Source organism: Microchirus variegatus (assembly GCF_963457635.1).
Source record: "Microchirus variegatus genome assembly, chromosome: 7".
Lineage (NCBI taxonomy): Eukaryota > Metazoa > Chordata > Actinopteri > Pleuronectiformes > Soleidae > Microchirus > Microchirus variegatus.
The window spans coordinates 26629987-26656212 of NC_139808.1; the positions used below are offsets into that span (position 1 = coordinate 26629987).

General features: G+C 42.1%; 3 protein-coding genes across 3 annotated transcripts in view; all 3 read right to left on the reverse strand.

The window, feature by feature from the left end:
- Positions 1-989: 989 nt before the first annotated feature.
- lin52 (lin-52 DREAM MuvB core complex component) lies at positions 990-12900 on the reverse strand. Its single transcript, XM_083892776.1, has 6 exons — positions 12855-12900; positions 11724-11798; positions 11563-11600; positions 11407-11473; positions 11205-11288; positions 990-1853 (listed from the first exon to the last, which is right to left on the reverse strand). The coding sequence occupies exons 1-6, from the start codon at positions 12871-12873 to the stop codon at positions 1798-1800; spliced, it is 339 nt and encodes a 112-aa protein (XP_083748902.1). The 5' UTR covers positions 12874-12900; the 3' UTR covers positions 990-1797.
- A 951-nt stretch (positions 12901-13851) lies between these two features.
- pomt2 (protein-O-mannosyltransferase 2) lies at positions 13852-20171 on the reverse strand. Its single transcript, XM_083893039.1, has 21 exons — positions 20099-20171; positions 19936-20020; positions 19757-19861; positions 19567-19675; positions 18786-18894; positions 18438-18597; positions 18259-18365; positions 18087-18169; positions 17883-17992; positions 17723-17789; positions 17576-17636; positions 17416-17494; positions 17187-17338; positions 17000-17091; positions 16849-16925; positions 16703-16774; positions 16564-16623; positions 16363-16468; positions 16135-16275; positions 14548-14659; positions 13852-14253 (listed from the first exon to the last, which is right to left on the reverse strand). The coding sequence occupies exons 1-21, from the start codon at positions 20161-20163 to the stop codon at positions 14148-14150; spliced, it is 2058 nt and encodes a 685-aa protein (XP_083749165.1). The 5' UTR covers positions 20164-20171; the 3' UTR covers positions 13852-14147.
- A 3387-nt stretch (positions 20172-23558) lies between these two features.
- LOC310929293 (latent-transforming growth factor beta-binding protein 2-like) overlaps positions 23559-26226 on the reverse strand; it is a gene marked incomplete at both ends in the record, with an annotated part of 118933 nt that continues 116265 nt past the window's right edge. The window contains 2 exons of the mRNA XM_083892015.1: positions 23559-23758; positions 26049-26198. Of these exons, the coding sequence (XP_083748141.1) occupies positions 23559-23758; positions 26049-26198 (350 nt within the window). The remainder of the gene's footprint in view (positions 23759-26048; positions 26199-26226) is intronic.

The window sequence follows — 26226 nt, forward strand, 5'->3', positions numbered from 1 at the left end:
TTAATCTCTAGGTGAAAGTGACTTAAACGTTTCTTAAAGCTGTAGAATTGTGTGAATTATCTTTTTTTTCCCTGTCTATATGAATCATAAAAACACTCTTATCAGACAAGTGTACCTTGTTGGAAGTGAGTGACCAGAGCCTCGGCGACGTCTCCTGCAGAGAACAGTCCCGGCCATTGTCTTACCTAATTACCGCCGATGGACTTCTTTTTTGTTTCCCGTTCAGCATGCCTGTCTGATTCCCTCTCTGCTCAGCCACAACACTGAAGTGTGCTAATTAGAAAAGAAATGGTGCTAGTAATTATGTCAACCCTCATTATTGGCGACGACAATGAGCAATATTTTTTTTTTTCTTTTTTACAATGCAGTGTTTTGTTTCAGGGACATTCCTGATTCCAATCCTCATTAAAAGACCTGGAAGCTGGGAAATGTCCACAGTCAGCGAGGAGACACAAAGTTAGGGCCCTAATTAAAGGTTCAGGCTAATGAAAACTGCGGCGTCACAATCGTCTTTTCATGTTAAAACTTTATTATACAACCTCACAAACTGCAAAAAAAGGGAAGCAATAGAATAAATACCTTTAATCAAAAGAGGTCTAACAAGCTACAGAGAAAGATTCCATTCGCTGATGACACATTTGCACGAGCGCACTCTGTTAGCGTGTTAGCGTAGCTACGCAACGTTTTTTCCGAAAGCTGGAAAAGTCGCCCGTCAAAGCCAACATGTGGATTTTACGGAAAATTACTTCCTGAAAAGTTTCAGGAAGCCGGAGAATCAGAAGTTAAGGCCCTAATTAAAGGTTCTCAGGTCATGCTAATGAAAACTGCGGCGTCACAATCGTCTTTTCATGTTAAAACTTTATTATACAACCTCACAAACTGCAAAAAAAGGGAAGCAATAGAATAAATACCTTTAATCAAAAGAGGTCTAACAAGCTACAGAGAAAGATTCCATTCGCTGATGACACATTTGCACGAGCGCACTCTGTTAGCGTGTTAGCGTAGCTACGCAACGTTTTTTCCGAAAGCTGGAAAAGTCGCCCGTCAAAGCCAACATGTGGATTTTACGGAAAATTACTTCCTGAAAAGTTTCAGGAAGCCGGAGAATCAGAAGTTAAGGCCCTAATTAAAGGTTCTCAGGTCATGCTAATGAAAACTGCGGCGTCACAATCGTCTTTTCATGTTAAAACTTTGTTATACAACCTCACAAACTGCAAAAAAAAAATTAAATAAGCATAAACACCTTCAATCAAAAGAGGTCTAACAAGCTACAGAGAAAGTTTCCATTCCTTGACGACACGTTTACGCACTGTTAGCGTGTTAGCGTAGCTAGGCAACGGTTTTCCCGAAAGCTAGAAAAGTCGCCCGTCAAAGCCAATGTGTGGATATTACGGTAAATTTCACTCGCGCTGTTTCAGGAAACCGGAGAATCCGAAGTTAAGGCCCTAATTAAAGGTTCTCGGGGTCATGCTAATGAAAACTGCGGCGTCACAATCGTCTTTTCATGTTAAAACTTTATTATACAACCTCACAAACTGCAAAAAAAAGGAAAAAAATAGAATAAATACCTTCAATCAAAAGAGGTCTAACAAGCTAAAGAGAAAGTTTCCATTCTCCCCTTTAACATCGAGCGTACGCTGCGTTAGCATAGCTACGCAACGGTGTTTGTGAAAGCAGGAAAAGTCGCCCGTCAAAGCTAACGTGTCGGACTGTGTTGCTACACATTATACATCACATTAAAGTTAGAGATCACAAACCAACAAAAACAACAAAAACAAAACAACAAAACTGGATTTGTCACTTCTTGGGTCTCTCCAAGATGTTCAGGAACTTCCCCCTGGTCATTTCCCTCGCTGGAAAACAAACACACACAAAAAACATCAAGATAAAGCGCTGCACAGGTTTGAATGTGGCTTCACTCCACAGTGTGAACACACAGCGTTTAGTTATGCAAAGCATGTATTTAATATCTGCAGCATCACGCTGAGAGGTAATTTATACCAACATCTGTTCAGCCACGACATGGAAAACAACATCAAATGGGAGATGTAGCCTGAACGAGGCTGGTGATTCGCCCCCCGATTGTCACCTCGATGTCAAAATTAAAGTTCCATATTGTTTTGGAGTGAGTGGTATTACAAATAAAATCAACAGAACTGTACAATAACAGTAGCTGTATGATGATTTATGAGAACATAATGAGGATTTGTCTTTGTAACTCAAGTGAGAAGTCGCTTCATTTTGTAACCAATTGCTACTTCCCTCGTAATCCATTGGCTTCTCAAAAATCGCAATACGACCGGCTGCGATTTTCCTATCAAAATATGACACGGTAAACATTTTAAAACGCGTTTTCCGACGAAAATGAGAATAAGGATGGAAAAATGATCGTAATTCCTGTCAAAAAACAATCACAAAATCGCCCGGGCCCTAGAAACTACGTCTATTTTCATATACAGTCACGATTTTTACGTTTCTCACACTTTAGTATTTCAGCATGGTGTCACTTTCCTTGTTGACAACATGTTTGCGTGTTATTTATGGCCTGTTTCCACCGACTCGACTCTACTCTACTCGCCTCGGCGCGGTTAAGTTGCGTTTCCGCTAGCATAGCACATGGTATCAGGTACAGAAGCCGTGCTCTCATGACTCCGCCCACATTGAGTAGGTACTTTTTTGTAGTGGAAAATTGGGGTGGGGAAAAAAAAATCGATTCACATAGGAATCGCGATTCTAATCATCCACGAATCTGAATCGATTCATAAACTTTAAAACTCGATTTAAAAAAAAAAAATATATACATTTTTGTAACTTCTGGGAGAAAAAGGCAGCTAGCCTAAGCTTTTATTTATGCAAGTTATTTTTTGTACAGTAAGTTTTTATTTGTTTTGAATGAATAAACGTTAACATTTGTCTTAAGTTTGCCTTTGTGTGATCACATTATCACAAACTGTATTGTTTTGATGCCATAATTTGCCTAAACACTAGGGATGTGAATCTTTGGGTGGCTCACGATTCGATTCCGATTCTTAGGGTCACGATTCGAATCAAAATCGATTCTCGATTCAAAAATTGATACAATGCATAGTGTTTCAAGGCAAATTATGGCATCAAAACAATACAGTTTGTATAAGATAATGTGATAATGTGATCACACAAAGGCAAACTTAAGACAAAAGTTAACATTGATTCATTCAAAACAAATAAAAACTTACTTACTGTACAAAGAAATAACTTTAGCATAAATAAAAGCTTAGGCTTGCTGCCTTTTTCTCCCAGAAGTTACAAAAATAAACTGTACACAAATAACACAAACTGGTGTTTTTTTCAAAATAGAAACTTGTGAATCGATTCACTTAACACACTATGCATTGTATCAAATTTTGAATCCAGAATAGTTTGAATCAAAAAATCGATTTTGAATCGAACCGTGACCCTAAGAGTCGGAATCGAATCATGAGCCACCGAAAGATTCACATCCAGAGTGGAAAACCAAACTAAACCATGCCGTGCCGTGGCTAGTCAAGGCGAATCGAGCTGGGACAATAGGTGGAAAAGGGCCAATAGTCAATTATATTTTTTCGATCCTTTGTGAGACTTGTCTTCACTTGAAGAGCAATCATCTCTCAGGCTTTTTCTGCAGCAGCATCATAAACCGAGGAGAGTGCACTGCTTACTTACTCTTTGTTAAGGAAAAGAAGAGAATCCTCCACTAACAGTCTTTATCCAGTCAGTCAGCTCCATCACCTCAGTGACTTTATTTTGCTCCTAACTAACCTCGTGCGTCACACAAATGCAAGACAACAGGCAGCAGCGACGTGTGGAGTGATTGCAAATGGGCATTAAAGACAGGAAGTCGTCCGTAAGAAGAATGCGATCAGGTGTGCTTGCCTGTGTGCTGGCGCTGAAGGGTAGCCCCGCCTCCTCTGGCCGGGGCCGCGGCTAATGAAAAAAAGCCAGGGCAGGTTGGTCATTTAGATGAGGCGGCCCTCTGGGCGTGGGGGGGGGGGCACGTCACCTTGAGGTGTCCATCATTAGGCTAAAGATGACGCTAATTGGAATGGGACGGATTCATTTCTGTCTCTTCAAATCACCCGGAACAAAGTCATCAGTGGAGCACCGGGGGGGTGAGGAGGAGAGGATAAGGGGCTTCGGATTGAAACGGCGCCATCGAAAATTAGGCGAGTAAAAAGTAATTACGGCGAGGATGACCCTAAAAACCGCAGAGTACATTCGCGTCATGGAGTTACGCAAAGGAGGAGGGATTTTTAAGGCGTCATGCGTCTCAATCTCTCCTTATCCCTGCAATCTCTTGACGAGAGCAAACTATAAAACAGTTCAATCTCCTCCTCCCGAGACCCTCAACCTACAGAGCGTTTCATTAATCACGGCTCGGCTCGGGCCTCACCCACGACCACAACTCACGACAGGAAACTCATAGCAGCACTGATATCACGTTAAAGACCCCATTAGACATAAATCAGTCTTTCTTTTCTGTAAAAACACCAAAAAAAGAGGGAACAACATTGAAGTTTTTATGGCTGAAAGAGCGTCATGTGTCAGAGTCACACACATGATCTGTCATGGGGGGGGAAAAAGTAAAAATAATAATTAAAGGAAGACAACTCCCTGTTTTAATGATATCAGCGTGAACGAATATATTAAAAAAATGTACAAAAAGAAACAAATGCATCCTAATTTAGTCATGAATGAATGAATGACTGCATTCATTAGGAGTGTAATACAATGCACAATAAATGCACATGCGTTCATTTGCATCTTTGTGAATAAATAAGCTTAGACGTAGCTTAAGGTTTGCAACGGAGACCAAAAAACACCTGAGATTAAGACAAAATTAGAGTCACGATAATTCATCTATTTGGGTCTTTTTTTAAATAAACTTCTGTCATTTTAATTTATGCATCAATTGGGAGTGCAATACAATGCACTTTGTTGATAAATAAGCTAAAAAAAGGAATATAAGGTTTGCAACGGAGACTAAAAACTAGTGCTGGGCGTGTAAACGGCATCAACGCTAACACAGGTTAGCGTTACTGACCGTCATGAGTCTCTAAAGAAACGCTAAACTTTAAAAATAGAGGTGCACGTACGCAGCACACAGGTACGCTGGTTATTTGTAACGCTGCTCTTTTTTCCGTTTAATAAACAGACCAGTTCGACTGTAGGCGCGCTAACAGTGCTAAAAGGAGCTAACGCAGCTAACAGAGCTAACTGGTAAACGGTGCCTGGACTGCGGTGCCGCGGCACGTAAACATGACGTCAGGCGCGTCTTTTTTTTTCCGTCACGGAAACGCGGCATGCGCTAACGCGTGTTAGCGTTGATGCCGTTAACGCGACCAGCACTAGTTTTTAGTCTCCGTTGCAAACCTTAAGTTCCTTTTCTTTTTTAAATTTATCAATTTATCATTATATATAATGCATCGCGTTGTACGTTAACGTGACGCACTACTAAAAACACCTGAGATTAACACGAAAATAGTGTCACGATTTTTTTTTTTTTTTTTTCAATAAACCTCTGTAATTTGACCATTTCCTGACAATTTATAGACAAAACAACTCATTTATTAACCGATGCTAAATTAAATTGATCACAACAATAATTGTCAGTCGAGCCAAAAACAATGATGTGAAAATGGACCTCGGCCAAAAATAAGGTGGTAAAAATAATAATTATATATTGTAATTATACTATTAGCAAACTTTTTTTCACACACACACACACACACACACACACATGGACAGGGTTTGTCATACAACCGGGCAGAGATCAATACTGATTAGGGGGACTTAGAGATTTGTTTAGTTGATTAGAAAGGTCAATTACTAATTTTGCACTAAGTTAATCAGCATCTTGTTACGACTGCCATCCATACTCAATGACACTTTATGGATTTGCGCTGGGGGCCGTTTCCTCGCCCACTGTTGATTTGTTGCGATCTAATTATCATTTAGCGCCGACCGGGTGTGAGATTCCATCATTGTCTAATCATTGTATATTTATACTTACATTTGATATTCGCAGTTTACTTTTATGCTAACAACTTCCATGCCTCTGGATGAAGATGTGTTTGATTTCAGTCACAAAAAAAAGAAGCAGCAGCAGCAACAATGGAAATCAACACCCACGTGAAGAAAAATACACTCTACAGCTCCAATTTGACCGTTTACTATATAAGAATTAAAGAGTAAGAAGAAGAATAAAGTACAGGGAATTCAGTTCAACGTTGTGGCAATTTCCTGTTCCACGCCGACAAACTGTTTTCATTTGTCAAATCCCCGGTGGCTCAAAATGTAAATTGCAAAGGAATCGCGGCGCTGGTGTAACATCTTACCCCCCCCCCCCTCTCCTCACACCCCCACACCCCTAGCTCCACACCCCACCCCCGTTTACGGTGAGTGAGCTGGGTGTCATTGTCACATCCCACAATCCCCCTGTGAATAAAATGAGAGTAAGCCTCGTCCACCCCCCCCCCCCTCCGTGATGCAAGATGGCGCACTCCCAGTGCTCCACAGACCGATGACCACCTGGGTTAACAGGAGTCTCGCCCCCCCACCCACCCTCTTCCCGCTCCCCCAATTCACTTTCATTAAGAGTTAAGGAGGACTTATCTGACCCCTCACTGCCCGTCTCCGAGTCCTGCTCTGCTATTATGGGCTGTAAAGCTTTATTTAATGGATTTAACATCTACTTTCACTACTCTGGGGACACACGTGCGAAGAAGAAACACTTGAAGAAAGGCACATGTATATCAGCATATGCACCCCCCCCCCCCCCCCCCCGCCCCCCAACACACTCTCTACCACACACACACACACACCCACTCGCCTGGCAACACATACACCTGACGCTCATGTTTGTGTTCAAAATTCAATTACCCACTTATTGATACTTCACAGGGATATTTAAGATGCAGACACGAGCTGTGATTTCCCCGGGGAGCCACTGGTTCCTCTTTATGTCCCAACCGAGCAACCAGCCTCTCCTCCTCCTCCTCCTCCAATGCATTTTCGCCTGGCTGACACACACACACACACACACACACACACACACACACCAAAACAAACACATCTGCACCTCCCGCCGCCACCGCCTCAGCCCATGCCTGTTCAAGAGGTGTCCTTATTAATAGGCAATCAGTCAAAAACCATTCATTAAAAAGCCTAAAAGGTTTTACACCCCGCGCGATGATTAGCTGGGAAAGAAAATCCAATGAATTCCTAATGCCTTTATGGAAATGAGGTGTCATTTCCGATCTGCTCAGGGGAGGAGGCGAGCAGGCAGAACTAAGCAGCGGCGTTTGAGCGAGCATGTGCGAGCGCCGCCTCCCCTCTTCGTTTTTACACTGATCCCCGCTTCAGATATGGACGGCGTCTAATAGAGAGAACATAGCTACACCGAGGAAACTTTGGATTATTAAGTTAATTGGCAACTATTTTGTCGATTAAAACGATGTTTTCTGATTGTTTCAGCTTCTTCAATGTGAATATTTTCCTCGTTTCTTTGCTCCACGTAACAAAGAAGTCATTAAAAGTGAATCACATTGTCGTCATTTCCAGGTTTGGCAAACACTGATCGAGAGTGTAAGAAAAGCGCCCAAAACGCCCGCCAAACACGAGTCCGCGGATGCTAAGGTTCTGAGGTTACCGAGCGTTAAACGCTGCACTGAACCTCCCTTCATCCTCGCTTCGCTCTCCTTCAAGGAAATAAGCGTCGCTGCAATTCATCGCTAACTGCGAGCCTGCAGACACACAGGGGAGGTGAAAAGACAAGCATAGTGAGTAGTATTGGGTGAGGAGGTGGTTGGGGGTGGGGGTGGGGGGGTAGTAAAGGCATCCCCCTGTTCCTCATTCAGCGCCTGTCATCGCGGGCACTTCATAACCGAGCGCTCGGCGGCGGTCAGCGGCCCCGTCCTGATGGATTGATGGAGGGACATTAGGAGGCCCACGGTGAATGCAATCATATTCAGCAGCGAGTGTGCTTTCTAATAGGCCAGAGATTGATCCTGGGGGGGGGGGGGTGAGGAGGCGGCGGCAGCGGTGACTGTGGGCCCATTAGGAGCTGTCAGGACAGGGTCGACCTTCAGTCTCACCTTCACACAGAGGATGTAACAGAGGGTCAGAGCGGGACGACGCTTGCCTCTCTGTGGCATCAGAGAGGCAAGTGGTGCTTGAACAGGTGCCAACAGGTGGTCTAACAGCCAGTATTACAACAAAAACACCTATGCTAGTCTGTGGGTGAGAGAAGGTTTTTGTATTGCTGAAGAAAATAGCATTTTTTCTCGCACACTTTTACACAGCAGCTCTCATTGAGTCGTATCTTTCTCACTGTTTGACGCCCATTAGGGTTTCCCACCCACCAATATTTGGTTGAAATCGGTGCAATAAGTGCCTGATATTTATAAAATTGTATTTGTTTTGCTTTGAGTCAACACAAACAAAGATACACTACCGTTCAAAAGTTTGGGGTCACTCAGAAATGTCCTTATTTTTTAAGGAAAAGCACTTTTTTTCAATGACTATAACATTAAATGAATCAGAAATACACTCTATACACATATACATTGTTAATGTGGTAAACGACTATTCTAGCAGCAAACGTCTGGTTTTTAATGGAATATGTACATAGGTGTATAGAGGCCCATTTCCAGTGTTCTAATGGTACATTGTGTTTGCTAATCGCGTTAGAGGGCTATCGGATGATTAGAAAACCCTTGTGCAATGATGTTAGCACAGCTGAAAACTGTTTTGATGAAGATTATTTTTGAATAAAATCATTATTTCTAATCTCGTCAATGTCTTGACTATATTTTCTCTTCGTTTTGCAACTCTTTTGATGAATAAAAGTGTGACTATTAATGGCAAACACAAAAAATTGTATAGGTTTACCGCAAACTGTTGAACGGTAGAGTATACGTTGAAACACATTTTTTAGATCCTCCCAATGTTACGTTGCTTTGGGGCGTTTTCTTGGGGATATTTTATGTCCCGAAGAAGAAAGTATTAGATTTCAGCAACCAAGCAGCCCTGGTGAAGGTTTTGCACTTTCCTTAGTTCTACAACTGTGGAGTTGTGAGTCAGAATTTGGGAAATTTTCAACTAATACAAGCTGGAGATACAGTGAGAACGATGACACAGCCGACGCAGGGCAACATAGAGACAAACAACCATCCACTCTCACACCTACGGTCAATTTAGAGCGTCCAATTGACCTAATTCCCATATTGCATGTTTTTGGACTGTGGGAGGAGGCCACACACATGGGGAGAACATGCAGAAAGGCCCTTGTTCCAACCAGGGGCTCAATAACCATTCTTGTTGCAAAGGCCACTACACCAAAATGCCCAAAGCAGATGTTGTAAAATCTGGTTGAAGCCTCGCCTTATTAGCGCAGCATCCCGTCAAACACAAGTGTTAAACGGCAGCCGGTGGCCTTGAAGCCCACAAGTGTGATAGAGCACCATTAACAACTCCGGGCAGCCATGTTAGCTGCCTCAGGACCCGAGGCCTCTCCACTGACTCCCAAAGGAACACTCAGCTTTCAATTACCTCCAATAACAGCACTTATCAGAGGCTTCAGCTTTCCCCAGAGACGCCGGGGGCTTGACGCCGGTGCTCAGTGGCCCAAGACAGGGGCATTCATCACGGGGCTGAGTAACAGCTGGGGCCCCGAGGAAGAGGCACGCGCCAAAGCCCCTGTGGGACCAGGAACAGGCCATCATTACTGAGGGTGCTGGTGGGGAGGGGGAGGGGCCTTTCACGTCTATGTTATCGCACATGTACAAAGATAAGTACACAATCTGTAAGATAGGGCCAAAAACCAGAGGTGCGTGATCATTAATGTCTAGTTCAGGTCTCATTCCTCACTGCAGGTTTTTTGATTGTGCCCATTAACAAGCCCCCACTTTAATAGTCCACATGTTGAAGGGGGAGGGGCAGTAAATCCTGTCCCCCTGCTGCTCCTCCTCTTGCCGCGACTTGCGAGCGCGTGCGCGGCCGTCTCGTTTATGGGCGGTGAGGAGCGCACAAACGTGATGAAAAAGTAGCCGAGATTTACAAGACCTCCCCTGACAGCCAGGAAAAGGAGAAAATTAAACCAGAGAGCATTAAACAGGCACCCATTACAGGGGGCTGCTTCCTACACCCAATAATAACCATCATTGTGTCCCATCATCCCAGGGTACATGACATGATTGCAAAAGCCTGCCCGTGCCCCGACCCCCCCCCCACACACACACACACGAGTGACAGCAAACATCTTCATCGCAGCCAGATTACACGCTTCTCTGGGTTTAGAGTCATGGAAATTAGACACTTACTCAACAAAATCACTTTGTGACTCGCGGTCTATGCAAATGCAACACGTTACACAATCTACACACGGACACTTCCTGTTTTGCCTGGGCTGCCTGAACTCTAGTAGTATGGAGGTATTTGTGCATTACAAACACTTTAAAATCTTTATGAAGTTTCTCCCCCGCCCCCCCTTGTATCTCACACATGTTTTTGTTTGACCTCATTAGATTAAGCTGTTATCATGAAGTATTTCTAATGCTCTTTCTGCAGATGAGGTCACATTACCCTTGTGCACGTTGGCTATATTTGACTGCTTTAAGCTCCATGTAAACTTATTTATATATATATATATATATCCGATGGCAGTAAGAGGGCAGCTTTACCGTCATTCTTCATTGCTCTTTCACCGGGGAAAAAAAAAAAAAAAACATTTTTCTCTTCTTTTTTTTAAAATAAGAGCACTTATCTCCATCGACTCTAATCCACACTCCACAAGGATTATGACAATAGAGGCAGGATTAAAAAACCGAGATTTTGCATCCATCAAATGCTTGAGCACTTGTTGTGTGGGCTCTTGTGAGCGTGACCTTGTTTTCTTACCTTTGCAAATTGAACCCGATTGACCTAAATCATATTATTTGAAGGCTATTGTTGGACTGAAATAAAGAGCTGATTGTTTTAATGAAAGCGAAGAAAATGGCAGGTATCTTCTATTTGGTTTTTGGATTAAACAAAAATAAATAAAAACAAACCACATCAAACTGTGCATTAACACTGTGTGGGATTTGAATGTGAAGGATCCAGGCTAAGGCAATGAGCACCATCTAGTGGTGTGATTTTATTATTACGTCTGTACTCGACATAACTGTTTGTGTCGCTCGTGTACTCACACTCCTCTAAGCCCAGCTGGTAGGCGAGGTTCTGCAGGCCTTTGACCTTCTCCATCAGGTTGGCTGTGGTCAAACTTCCTAGTTCTAGTAGAGGGACGAAGAAAAACTCTTAAGCATCACGTCTTCGAACTGCAGGAGGAAGCCAAGGGAGAGCATTCAAACTACTCACACACAGAATGACCTCAGCCGAATCAGAACTCACCTTTGAGCATTTCAATGTCCTCACTCTCTAGTTCAGCCATCCACTTGGGGGGTGAATTAGTGATGGGCTGCAACACAAGACACAGCAAAGGTCTCGGTAGATAACTCATACAACAATGTGTACATGTACTATTTTCACCAAGTAAATTTGACTCACATTTTTACAAGATGCAGCAAATTCTGCAACTCCGGGCACTGTGGGGAGAGATGACGGGATCACATAAGAGCCACGATAAAACAACATAAAACACGATTAAATAATTATACTATTTTTATGAAAAATAATGATTATAAAAAGATGGGAGAATGGAAACTTACACCTTTCAGGCCATAGGTCTGGCGACGCTCTGTCCAACTTCTCAAAACTCAGCAGAGAAGACTCGAAATCGTCACCTACCCAGACAAAAAGTTGTATTTCTGTTGTTATACTTGATGGAAACACATTATTTATATTCAAATAGCAACCAAACGTATAATTTTCCCAAATCATTGCAGATAGCTGTAGTTGTACTACCTTATACTACACAATGCAAATTGTCTAGCATGGTCTATGACAAATAACATGTTATGTTAATGGCATAATCAGGAAATCTCAACGGTTGCAATTCAATAATTTAAGTTATCAGTGTGTTTATGTTTTATGCTATAAAATGTCACATTTGGTCTGAAATAAAAATGGCCGACCAGTCATTCTATGGAACAAAATCCAGGTAAGTGTATGCAACACCATCTCAGACAAGGATATACAACTTTTATGTTTAGGGTCACAAGGTCACAAATACTAATAATTATTTAAAATACAACAAACTCAAAATATAACAAAAAACGGTGCTATTTTCTAAATGTTCAAATTTTTAAAAGTAAATATTGGTATATTGCTAAGGAGAAAACATATTAAAAAAACATGACAGCAAATAAAATGAAACTAATAATATAATAATAATACAAAAACAATACATTTATCTGCGTTTCCGAGTAAAAATGATAAGATGCAGAGTGAATTAATGTCGTTTATTCAACACCTTCACAGCGGCGTGTTTGTTCCACTACAGCACGGATTTGTTTTGCTGTTACACCACAGTGTACAATGTGCGACTATAACGCGTTTCCGACGGAGAGTTTGTTTGACTAGAATCCGTAAATACTGACGATGTTGTGGACAAAGTGCAGAAAGTGTTAGCGTTGATGTCGCAGCAGCATAGAGTATTGTTTTGATGAGTTGAACGGTAGGTTCAGGCTCTCTGTGTATGTGTGTGTGTGTGTGCTTCGCATTAGCTAACGCCACAAAAACATCGTAAAACAGTAGAAATAACAGCGCTAACACGTGTGCCCTGTCGTGTCAGAGTGTTCGTATAGAGAAACATGTGCGCCGCTGCCGATTTAGCGAGCGTTACGTTGCCAAATTCGCCGTTTATGCACAGCACAGTCGAGTAAGGAATTAGAATTTACCTCCATTTGGCGACGCCATCTTCACAATTGACACGTGACAGACGACAGCCAATCACAGCCGCCGCTCTCGGAGTTGACGTGTTGGGTGAACTTCTCAATCTCGCCACTGTGGGGCGCGGTGAACTGTTGTAACACAAATTTGAGACCGAAAGAAACGGATATAGCCTATGTACAGAGGCGATTCTAGAGTCTGTAGGGGCCCAAATTCAAAGTTCAAAATATATATAATTTTTTTCGAAATGAATGAAATAACATGGAAAAACCTTGTAATTAAAAAGTATGTGGAAATATAAATGTAAAGAACAATAAAATACTGTAAACAGCTTTTTTAAAAACAATATAAACTTAGTAAAAAAATACATAACACTGTAAAGAACCCACATTATAAAACAATATAAATATATAGAACAATAAAATACTGTAAATAACTGAAAAACATATATAAACTGAGTAAAAAAGATATGCATTACATAATCCTCTTCATTTTCCAACTTGCAGAATGATAACTTCACACAGGTTAAAGTCCCCTTTAGGGAGGTTTCCTGTTGAGATGTCATTGCATATCGCCCATTGTTTTCTAAGGGGGACGGGGAGGCGGCTGGTCACTGCACATTTCAGTAAAAACAGCCCTCAGGCTCCGAGTGTCGGGGGGCCCCCTATCAGCTTGGGGCCCCAAGCAGTTGCCTGCCTTGCCTGTTCACAAGCTGCGCCCCTGCCTACGTAATGTGAGATTAAAATAACGCAATAATAATAATGAAGACATAAAACGTTCATGTTTAATGTGGTTACGTAAACAACAAGACCAAATAGATGCCATGGTGAAATAACGAGCACAGGCTACGAGAATATTCCACTTTATAGGTCACACTGAAATGTAAACAACACAGTCAGCAGTGTCAAAACTGGGCAACACTATGAACAACACTCAATACAAAAAGAGCAGGCACAAAGAAATTAAAAAAATCTGACTCAATGCAACTGCACAACACTTGGATCACTTGTTCCTTTCAGGCACTTTAGCTTATTATTGTGATGCACCACGTTCAGGGTTTACAGTGTTTTGAGTGATGCAAGTTAAGGCACCTGCAAGTCTCTCGTCAAGTTTTCTTTTTCACTCCAAAAATGTCGAGACGCATGAACACTTAGGTAGTATTGCCGTGTGTACTGTCGGACCGTAAAACCATAAAAAGACCACAGGTCTGTGAGATGCATAGTTTAAGTCCCCTCACATTTAGAACAGTCGTTTTTTGGAACACATCCCACGGTGAGTGAGTGTTATCTGTGAAGAGCTGCCTAGAACTCCCAGGAGTCCATCCACTTCAGAGCAGCCATGGCGCTGCCTGGCTCATGTGCCAGCGGACCCGTCATCCCGTAAGAGAGTGGATGGAACAGGTAGAAACTGACAAGGGACAGATATAGAGTATCGATGACATTTTTTTTAATCTGAAGAATACTTTAGTTGTGACACAATCTACTTTCATAACAGTGGCTGTAACTGTAGCTTCAACTGACCTCACCTCAAATGACAATGAGAAGTAACATGGATACTTCTCTTATGAAGCTACAGTTAGATTTAGTGAGGTGATACATGTTGTATCTCGCTTATTATGGATCAAACATCTGTATAATCGCAGAAAACCTCGTACGCAAGAGGCAACATTAATACAGTACTTCGCTGTACTGGTCAGCTCACCTGTAAAGAAACGTAAACAGAAGCACCATCAACGCGCTTCTCTGGAGCCAGTCGGAATAAGGCGGACGGAGCAACAGCTCGGTGCTTTTTAAGAGGACGTCAAGAGTGATTCCTGTGAGACAGAAACAGAGTCAACGGAACATCACCACATTTTGGATTCTCCGAACCAAGTAAATTAGCCACTAAAAGAACTTGTTAATGTTAACCGATGCAAAGTTTAAAGGCAGCAACAAAAACAATAGCCCCACAAAATCAACAACAACTCAACCCTCCCCGTTCTGCAGTGCACCAGGGAACTACAGTGGTTTTCCTTTGTTTGCATAAAGGCCACATTATACTTCACCGACTGCGTAATGCGTTATCCGACTGCGTAACCACGGAGACCCCTCGAGCCTTCATAGTTCTCCGTCGTGGTGCCGGACACGCACTGCAATTTCCTGCCCGACCAGTAGGGGTCGCTATGCAAGGTTGTTGTGCTTTTGGCTACAGTGAGCAATGGTGTCGGAGAGAGAAAGACTGTTGCTGTCACGGAACAACATCACTTTTCTGTGTCCCGGAACGTAGTTTTAAGATCATTTGAGATGAGAAATTAGCCATTCAGAGTCTAAACATGTGGTATGTGTATCAAGAAGCATTTATAGTTTGGCAGCGACGTTGTCGGCGGTGATCAGCTCAGCCCTCTGTGGACGCTCGGTGCGCACTGTGAGCCGGCACAGAGCAGCGTTAGCTCGGCCTGTCCTGAGGACCAATCGCAGCCCTTGCTGTCTGTTGTTCCTTGACGGAGTGATAAGACACTTAAAAAATATTTTGTGCAGCCGGAGACGACGCAGAGGCTCTCCGACAGGCTCCCCGACAAGCTCCCCGACAGGCTATCCGTCGACATAGAGGCGTCTCCGTAACCTACTTTATGCAGGAGTATACATTGGGCTTAATACACATCCTCCTAAAACACAAAATGCAACCAACTCCGGTTGGTTCGTCTGTTCCAGCTGCTGTAGAATCACTCGTGGCAGCCCAAGATGGCCACTTGTATATATAAATGGGACCTTGTAAGGTTATGAAAACCAAACCATTTTTATTTTAAATCAATTACACACCCATACAAAGACATACTGTATATTCAATTTCTGTCAGTAAAACTGTCAAAGTGCATCAGGGCAAATGGATCATTTTCTGATTTCCATAAATTCATTAAAATTATTCGTTAAGAGCTTTACAAATAATTTCAACGGATCCTTGTTCAGGGTGATGCTGACTATTATTACGTTACATTTCAAGTCATTCCGAGATACTATTTGTTTTTGAGACTAAAGTCAGCTCACTGTCAAAGTGCATCAGGGCAAATGGATCATTTCCTGAATTTCAAAAATGTGTTAAAATTATTCCTTAAGAGCTTTACAAATATTTTCAAAAGATCCTTGTTCAGGGCGATGCCGACTATTAGGACGGTAAATTTCAAGTAATTCCGAGATACTTTTTGTTTTTACTACAACTACTTTTTTTTTTTTACAACTACTACTACTACTAGTCTTGAATGTTACATACTGGATCTTTAAAGTACTTACTAAACACAGTGGGATTTGATACCTGTGAGCATGCTGCTGAAGAGCATGGCGGGAAAGTAGTGGTGATAGTAGAGGATGCGGCCCATCGTGTAGAAAGGCGCGTAGTGGAGCAACCAGCCGAGTAGAAGCAGTCCTCCTCCATTCATCAACACGTTACAGTGCTCTGAAACAGGATGGGGGTTCGAAATCTTTTTACAGCGGACGCATACTCTTATCAAATCAAACAAACCACCACTATCAGCGATTGTACCCATTCTTTTTTGGTCCAGAGAGAAACCTCTTTGCAGAGCTACGGACGCCACGGTCACCATGACCAGATACAACCCCAAACTGGCCAAGTTCATCCACCAGAGCACCTGAAGAACGAAGAAAGAGACATTTATTATGAGCGTTATTTTAATGTGTATCGATTAGGGCGAGAGCAACGGCAAAGAAATGAGAAAACACTTACAGGATTCCCCAGCAGGTAAACGCGATACTCCGTCTCGTTCACTCCTGAAAACCTCAAACCCTTCACAAAAAACAACAACAATGATGTCTCCAAGTTTAAAATGCTCAAGCATTTGATTTCATATTTGCAAAAAGTGTACCTGATAGTTGATGGGCCAGTGCCAGGGTTTTGAGTTCATTTCATTGTCTTTGGGTTTCAAGCCACTGTTGCCCTAAAAGGAAAATAGTTGATGGTAAAACATTTTTTTCTTTAAACACTAATGCATGTATTTCCTCTGTTTCTTACTCTGATCATAACAATATGCGACTCCAGTAAGATCTCCAGAAAATGGGGCTTCAGCACCGACAGACTGATGTTTGGTACTGCCCAAAACATAACAAAAGTTAAACGCTGGCGAGTAATAAAAACATAAAGCTAAAAAGTTTATTTATCGTACATTTGGGGTTGATGTGATCTTCAATGTTCCACTGAGAGCTCGGGGTCTCCTTCAAGTAGGGGCTGCAGGTCACCTCCACCTGCTCCCAGCCCCTGGGTGGAAAGAGAACACGTCGTACACTTCACAACTTCCACACACATAATAAATTCACAAAGTCGTAAGGAGCAGCGGTGACTGCCGCTTTTACCACTTTGGAAGAGTCTTGCCGGAGGAGTAAAGCACGCAACCAGTCGTCCGGTGCAGAAAGCGGACTTTGCTGCGCAGAACCTTCACCAGATCACCCTTCCGACCCCCGCACACCTCCACCTGCCACAGGTCGTTCGGGTCTCCCGTGGCATTCTGTGGACGGATTAATTTGATTTGAGCCGTTTGTTATGAATCAACAGCAGAGGTCAGACACAGCGGGTTGTACTCACGATGCCATAGCCTGTGACTTGGAAGTGCTTCTTGGTCAGAGGGGCCTCGTGGAGGTGGCTGTGAAGGTTGCGAGTTGTTCTGAAGGACGCGGAACATTAAGAATGGTTTAAATGAAACGGAATTGAGACGGTTCAAACAATTCCTTGGTTGTGCACGTACTCTTTGTGCTCCAAACGGACGACGTCACCATGGCGGACCAGATCGGGGGTCCCGGATTGAGCTTGATGAGGATAAACAACAGAGACACGGACATTAAAGACGCATTATACAGTCCGCTAGACTCGTCTAGACGTCTCGTTTGCTCACATTCATGATCGGCTGGTCTGTGAACATGCCACAGGTTGTTGTAGTCCTTATGAAGATAGGCCGTCACCTGTAAAGTCATAAAAAACAAAAGGAAACGGGTGTTTTATTTAAAATAAATACAATTATTAAAGGTGTAATGTGTCATCCGTTATAGACTGACCTGCTGCTGCCTCGCCCCCACTCCCTCTGGGTATAAATGCCGGTGCGAGTGCAAGTAGCCTCCAGCAATTTGGAGATTTTTCACCGTAATGGTGGAGCCATAAGCAAGGTCTACACGTCATAAGAATATTAATATATTATAATCACAATGACAAAAAAGTGGTAAATGCTGCAGCATGGTTTGTTATATTCGTTCGGCACTCACACTCGGGCATGGACGCGTTGTGCAGGTTGTTACCAATTAGCCGCGACTGAAAAGCGGAACTGAAGAAGCCGTCTCCCTGACCGCTGGTGAGAGAATAACAACAGTCATGACACGCACGATAGTTTGAGGCGAACAGTGATCGCGCTGAGTCTGCAATATACGTCGCATTCACCTTTTGTTGAGCACGACGAAATGGACAGCAAATATTGTTACGTAGAGAAAGAGCGGAAGGAGGATGAGGCCGACGACCCGCGCTAGGAAGTGCTTCACGATGTCCGCCTAAGGGCCAGGGAATAACGATTCAGAGAAGCAGCCAAACATCAGACGTCGCAACATCAGTGAGTTGTTTACCAGTGAGAGGCTGAGGTCTCCCAGAAGTCTCCAGAGGTCAAAAACTGTGTTCAGTCCCACCAGAAGGATGACAAACAGACCCACAAACTTCACCCCCAATGCCCCAGCAAGGTTTGTGCCAGTCAGTACCAGCCACAGCCACCAGGAGGCAGTGAAAGGCCTGAAAGAAACAAGCAGGGGAGAATATAATGTGGTGTCATTTTAAGATGACATTGATTTGATTAATTGATGACAAACCAATTGAAAAACCAATTAAAATGCTTTCTTTACTGTTGCTCAGCTTCTAATTTCATGATGACATTGAATCATCCAACTAAATGTAAGGATCTTAGATTGGTGGCCTCCTACCTGTGTGCCAGCTTGTTGAACTTGACCATGCACAGCACGGCCGCCATGATGAAGAACATGAGTATCGGGTCTAACAGGATGTACTGGGATATGGTGATGCAGCCCGTGTCTGGAAATTGAACACATAAACATGCTCCATCTTCATCCACAGGATAAATACTGTACATGTGAAAGCACATATTCACACTTAACCTCTTCTTCACGGTTGCCCCCGGTACCGGACCCGCCAACAAAAGCGTCATAAAACCATGTCTAACTTTAACAAACACAGACGTGCTGCATACCCACAGAAACTCAGCTAAAATCTCATATAAACCATTCTTATGTTCATGAAACACAGTTAAAACACAGACGGATTACACTTGTTTTTTCAAAACAAGTTCTTTTTAGACCAATAGTGACATATAAATCAAATGAAATGGGTTGTTAACAATTTGGTACCTAAGAAATCTGAAATGGCACAGATGGTGCCAAACTGTGCCAAAAGAGAGAACGCCTAGACAGCTCTTTACTAAAACCTCTGTAATTACACTCTGCTTCATTTCAGCAGCATCAAACTTTGCACAGCTCATGTCCACATGTTGTTACATGACCTCCATGTGTTTTTAAGCTCCTACTGCATATTTTAAAGGTGATATTTGCTTTAAAATGCAATATTTTTTTTAGGCGAGGGGAAAAAAATCCAAAAAGAGGGTCAGGGAAGAAGTTAAGCAGCCTGAAATCAAAATAAAAGGGTAATGTAATCGGTATAATCCAGCATAAATATGTCATTATTACTCACCACATATGAGCAGAGCGGCAGTAATGAGGGCAGCATTGCGAGACCGAGACAACTCCAGCACTATTAGGTAAGCAAAAATCGGGAGAAAGGAACCCAACACGGCGCAAAGCTGTACGGAAAAAAGAGACGTAGTTAGATAACAAAATCTAATTTCAAAATTCTGATCAGTCTTCAGATCAAATCGTCATACCCCTCTCATCCCTGCGTAGCTGTGGTGTTCATATCTATCCCCTGGCTTTACAAAAGGAAAGGTGCCGTCGTAGCCAGTCATGTAGCCAGCGAGGCCGATCAGCATCTGGAGATGAGTGAAGGAAGTGAACGATAAAATAAGAGATTTCCTATCACCAAATAACTGCACTGTAGTCTCACTTTTCCGAGAGGAGGATGCACGTCAAAGAAGAAGGTCCTGTTGATGTAGAAGCTTCCCATCTTTCCAAAGTGTGTCTCATCCCAGCTGAAACACCAAAATGCCTCATTGTTACTATATATTGTATTATTATTTTAGAATATATATATATATATATGGACTCACCACACATGAGGGGGCTCTGTTATCTTGTAGAGGCGTGTAGAAAAGGACAGACCCACCACCAGCATCAGCACCACTGCAGCTGAAGCACTAGTTCTGTTATTGACACGCTCCCTGGCCTCAGACTGAGCTAATGTCCCATTAGAGGATTGGGTGTCATCTCCAGTCCGGTGTCCAGGAGCAGGAGGAGGACAGAGTTTGTCCTCGGACACCCCTGTCTTCTCCGAGAAGGAAAAGTTTTTCCTGTTTCGCAGTGATGAAGTTTCTCCCGTTGACTTCCACTGTGTCAAGCGGTCTTGTGTTGCCATTGAGGAAAACAAAACACACCAGACTCCTCTCCCAGGCCTGGTAAAATAATGTACGTAGAGCTAGTTAACATATAACTGTACTAAAACGCTAATATTAACACGAATATGGTGTAAATAGCTCACTACCTGATGTCAGGTGTTCGTGTCTCCGTATGTTATGATAGCGTCTGTCCCAGATTCCTCATTCTCAACACACTGTCGGGCACTATTTTAGTCATATTGTCGTCAAATTACGAGAGCAGCTTAGTTAAAAACACACTCTTAATAAATAGACGAACTCATAAATAGCAGCGACGTACAAACTTTCCACAGTCTCACCGTTTTATTTTTCATAAATTCACATTAGCAACACTGGTAGCTCCCGTGTCCACGAAAACGCGTAGCGACCGACAGGGATTGTGGGAAGTGTAGTCCTGTGTGTTCCTTTAAAAGTGGGTGCAGTCTTGTTACTCAACCACATTTCCCAGAATCCTTACGGAAAATCTAGCTGTTTCCTTTTAGCCAATTGGGAAAAGCAGCTGGAAAAACCATAACAACGTCAGGTTGCGAGGTTAAAATTGGCCGCTAGAGGGAGATGTCGGATAAGAAATCGCTTTGTGTTGCTCCTCGTGTATGGAGGACGAGAATAAATAATAATAATAATAATAATACAAAGAATAAAAATCATAATAAATACATACAGTAATAAATCAATTAATTAATTAATTAATAAATTAATAAATGCATGAATAAATAAATAAATAAATAAATAAATGCTTTAAATTTATTTCTACATTACTGTATTTTTGTATGTATTTATTCCTGTATTTATTTACTTATTTATTTATTTATTGATATGTCAGGTCTCGTCCTCCATACACATGTGCAATAAATTTGATTTTGTGAATATTTCTAAGCTCCAGTCCTGATTTATTTGTGTACGACTGGATATATAAACCCCCTGATTTTTAAATACAAACACTATTCACTCTGTTTTATATTTATATGATTTTATACATGGAAAAACAAACTACGATTTCACCTAATTGTACACAAATAAGGTCAAACTGACCTCTGACCTTCATCAGCTGCAACATAACGCATAACTTCACTGAACATAACTACTTTAAAATACTTAATACTACATTTCATAGCAGTTTTTCAAAGTAAGAGTCATGGTGATTTCTTTTTATGTTTTTATTGTCATGACTGATGAGCAATTTACAGTCAAGAGGTAAACAAACATTAATGAGCATTATACTGTATTTCCAATGACCACGGCTTTACAGTGAGAAATGTATCTGGAAATGCTTGAATTATATGAACTTTGTCCTAAAAATGTTAATATTTCTGTTCAGGTTGAGCACAGTAAAAGTACAGTAGATACAAAATAAAATATTATGAAGCAGTTTGTAGGTTTGTAGATTATGAATATAGGTTAAAGGCATAAAACCATCAACTTGAAGTCATCCTGCAAAGATAGAACTAGTTGGGCTAAGACAATTAATGCCATCATTTCCTTAAAACCTGAATGTAAAAGTGACAAAATTACGGAATCAAAGCTGATGCTGTCTTTGATGCATTCATGACCCCAAAAAAATATATTTTTTAAGAGACAATATTTAGCCATTTTTTGCATTTCAAAACCAAAGAGACAAAAATGTCTGCAGTTAGAACAGTGCTGCCACTTTCCAAAACAAAAATATATTTCATTGTCTGCTCCACAGGGCAGGGTATACACACACACACACACAGTTCCTCTGGTACAGTGTCAGCCACTCTCCTCGTACATAAAAAGATATGCTTGAACATTTAATTTTTTTTTTTACACACACGGATGTATAAATCTACAAAGCTATAATGCCAGAATCTCCTTACACTTTACGTTTATTTACTTTTTTTTATGAAAATATTGCTCGTTTCTATAATGCATTACGATAATACGTCACAAAAATAATACATAGTACTAGATCTGTACAAAACAAACCTCTCCAACGCAGCCTTTTGTTCATCTTTACGCCCACTCACAGACACGGGAATCATCGCCGTCTGATGACGCGAGGAATGAAATCGGAAAACTGACGTACCTTATATTTCTTATAAGTGAGGCTTGAGCAACGGTGGGTCGTCTTATTCGCTAATAGTGTTAAAAAAAAGCACTGTGTTTTTCCAAATATAGAGCATCATATACATCTATAGTCTTTAGGGAAACATAGGTTTGAAAGTGGGAATAGTTCCACTTCCGACTTCCGCTCAGTCCGATCTCCCACCGCGCAGCCTCCGAGACAAATAAAACTCACGAGTACGCAATCTGAGATAGATCGCTTTCTTAAAGGGATAGTTCGGAATTTTGGACATGAGACCTATTTTCCAACTCGGAGACGTCTGGAGACGTTTTCAAGAAATTTCATTCAGTTCTTCTAGTCGCCGAGTTCGCTGGTGCTATGGCTAGCGCAAGTCAATGATACCAGCTAGCATGGCATTAGAAACACTCATACCGACTGCACAGTGCACCCGAGGCAAATCAATCTATCTATCTATCTAGCTATCTATCTAGTTAGCTTGCGAGTTAGCTTGCGAGCTATCAAGCTAGAATCTTGATAGATAGAATCTATCTATCTAGATAGATAGATAGATAGATAGATTCTAGCTTGGTAGGCTGCCTCGGGTGCACTGTGGAGTCGGTATGAGTGTTTCTAATGCCATGCTAGCGTGTACCATTGACTTGCGCTAACCATAGCACCAGCGTACATCACCAACTAGAAAAACTTAATGAAATTTCTTGAAAACATCTCCAGACGTCTCCATCGCTTGTCTAAAATTCCGAACTATCCCTTTAACTTTTGCAGAGGCCAGTCATGTAGAAGAAATAAATAATACAACAAGGAAAAAAATAGTGTGGAAAATATATCTGCATATCAAATTGCCTCGGGGCCCCCGCGGGGGGGGGGGGGGGGGGTTACTGAATTAAAAAAATAATCAGTCCACAAAATCCCTTTAAGGCAAATATCTGGAGAATACTAAAACTCATGTAATACATTCACTGCATTGTATTCCTGGTCCTCTTGAATGTGTATGAGAGGGATCTGTGTGTGTTTGGATGTTTCAGCGTCAGTGTTGGAGGTTTAGTGCCAGGCCCTTTGAGGAAAGAGGGCAGTAGGGTGTGTTTTTTTTTTTTACGACAAGTCACCATCTCTCAGTTCCCCCGTCGCCCTGGGCTCAGACTCCGGGATGGCTGCGATGCATTTGTGGGGCTGCGCGGACGCCACGAAGCCCGGCAAACAGGTGCACTTGTACGATCCCTCTGTGTTGGCGCACTGGCCGTTCTGACACAGGGGCACTTTGTCGCTGCTGATGTCTTTGCACTCGTTTATGTCTGCGGGGGAAAAGAAGAAGAAGAAGAAGTGTTAGTCACCGGGGAGATTTCACAGCTGGAACAGCTGCCTCACATCTGCTGCCGAGCGCTATGAAAGACGGGATGTTGGACGTGAAATAATGATCAAACTTTGACAGCTCTTTCTCCTCCCGTTGTGGTTCAATTAGTAGCCGTTCTGCAACGCTTTCATTAGCAGAGTTTTGTACGATTAATGGAATAATAATTGATTCTGACTCATTTGGACAATGGACTGATTGGTGATTGAGTTTTTGTGAGGTCCAAGAATCACAGATCGACATATTTCCACATTTTCTGCACCCAACAACTCATGGAGTCGCATCCCTACAGTAGAATACTGCTAGCTTGCTAGCTAGCTAGATAGCTAGATAGATGGAGTGATTCTAGCTTGGTAGCTCTCAAGCTAACTAGTAAGGGGACCGTACCTATGTACCCCGGGTCCTATGTTCCCCGCTTTGTATGTGACCGGGGAACATAGGACCCTTTCTCTAACCCTAATCCTAACCCTACCCTTTTTCAAAAAAAGGGTCCTATGTTCCCCTGTCACATACAAAGTGGACCTTTTTTTGGGAAAAACGGGGAACATAGGACCCAGGGAACATAGGTATGACCCCCTAGTAAGATAGATAGATAGATAGATAGATTCTAGCTTGACAGCTCACATGCTAACTAGCAAGATAGATAGATAGATAGATAGATAGATAGATAGATAGATAGATAGATAGATAGATAGATAGATAGATAGATAGATAGATAGATAGATAGATAGATAGATAGATTCTAGCTTGGTAGCTCGCAAGCTAACTAGCTTAGATGGATAGATAGATTCTAGCTTGAAAGCTTGCATGCTAACTAGCAAGATAGATAGATAGATAGATAGATAGATAGATAGATAGATAGATAGATAGATAGATAGATAGATAGATAGATAGATAGATAGATAGATAGATGCTAGCTTGGTAGCTCACAAGCTAATTAGCATGCTAACTAGCAAGATATAGATAGATTGATTCTAGCTTGGTAGCTCGCAAGCTAACTAGCAAGATAGATAGATAGATAGATATATTCTAGCTTGGTAGCTCACAAGCTAACTAGCACGATATAGATAGATTGATTCTAGCTTGGTAGCTCGCAAGCTAACTAGCAAGAGAGATAGATATTTGATATGTCTTCAGGGCCTTTTTAAGGTCTTTGACCTCTGACGCCAGTGTGTGCTGGCTCTAATCTAGCCTTCTCAGTTTACTACTAGCATTAATCATTAGTTGCTTCCGTTAACAATCACATGACGAGTGGGCTAAACCCCATATGCAGATTAAATAAATAATAATAATAATAATCGTGTGAAATAAACCAAGCCTCCCAACAGCAACTCATCAGACTCAGAGAAAGAAGTTGTTTGAAATCTTATTTCACCTCGTGAGCAATAAACAAGGGTGTTTTCAATTAGTTCCACAAAAGTTCACGTCTGGAGGCACAATTTCTCATTTTGTGTATCACTAATCAAACGGCAGCGTCACATTTTGCATGTCAGCTGAACAGAATCTGAACTGAAATTAACAAGGCACTGGTTTATGTTTACTTTTGGCCTCAAAGCGTTTTTTCTTTCCCCGGGTCTGATTGTCATTTCATAGCGCTCGGTCTTAAATGAACCTTCTTCTGTTTATGTCATGTTTTGCTTTGGGGGGGACGTTAGCGGTGATATTTATAAGAGGAGGCATGGCACAAGCTGAGCGGCTCCCACATGTGTCCACCGTGTCGGTGTTCAATCACTTTGCTTTGCTGATAAAGCTTGTGCGCAAGTCAGAATATTGCAAACATAACAGTCCATTACAACAAGACAGACTCGCAAAACAAACAAAATGCACTTAAAAGATATAATTTCTCATGTATTACACTTGAGTGGCTGGGATTCAAGGCCTCTCTGCTTTTGGCAGCATGTGACCGGAGACTTTCAGACCAAAGGGTAACACAAAAGGTTTCGTGGAGTACACTGCTTTCATTAGTTTTCCCATGAAACATAACTTAATGCAAGGTTGTCAAATTCAAAGCATTTCCTTGAAATTAATGATCCACTACATGTGGAGTTACCTCACTGGAAATGAATCCAGGACCTGGCTCAAACAAAAACAAAAAAAGTACTTGAACGTGAAGGGAGAGTTCACTGCGATTTGATTTGAAGATTTGAAGTGACTGATTCTCTGTTTGGACGTCCATACTTGGACAGCAGAGCCTGATGTGCGGGTGGCCGGAGTTGCTGGAGCACAGAACCTACCAATGCACGCCATCTTGTTTAAGTCGAGCTCGTAGCCGTCGAAGCAGTCGCAGGTGTAGCCTTCTCGCACGCGAACGCAGCGGCCGTTCTCGCATCCGTTCAGGACGCCACATTCCTCCGCTTGGAGACCCTCGAAACCATTGAAGCGCTCTGAACGGACACAGAAATATGAGTGAAG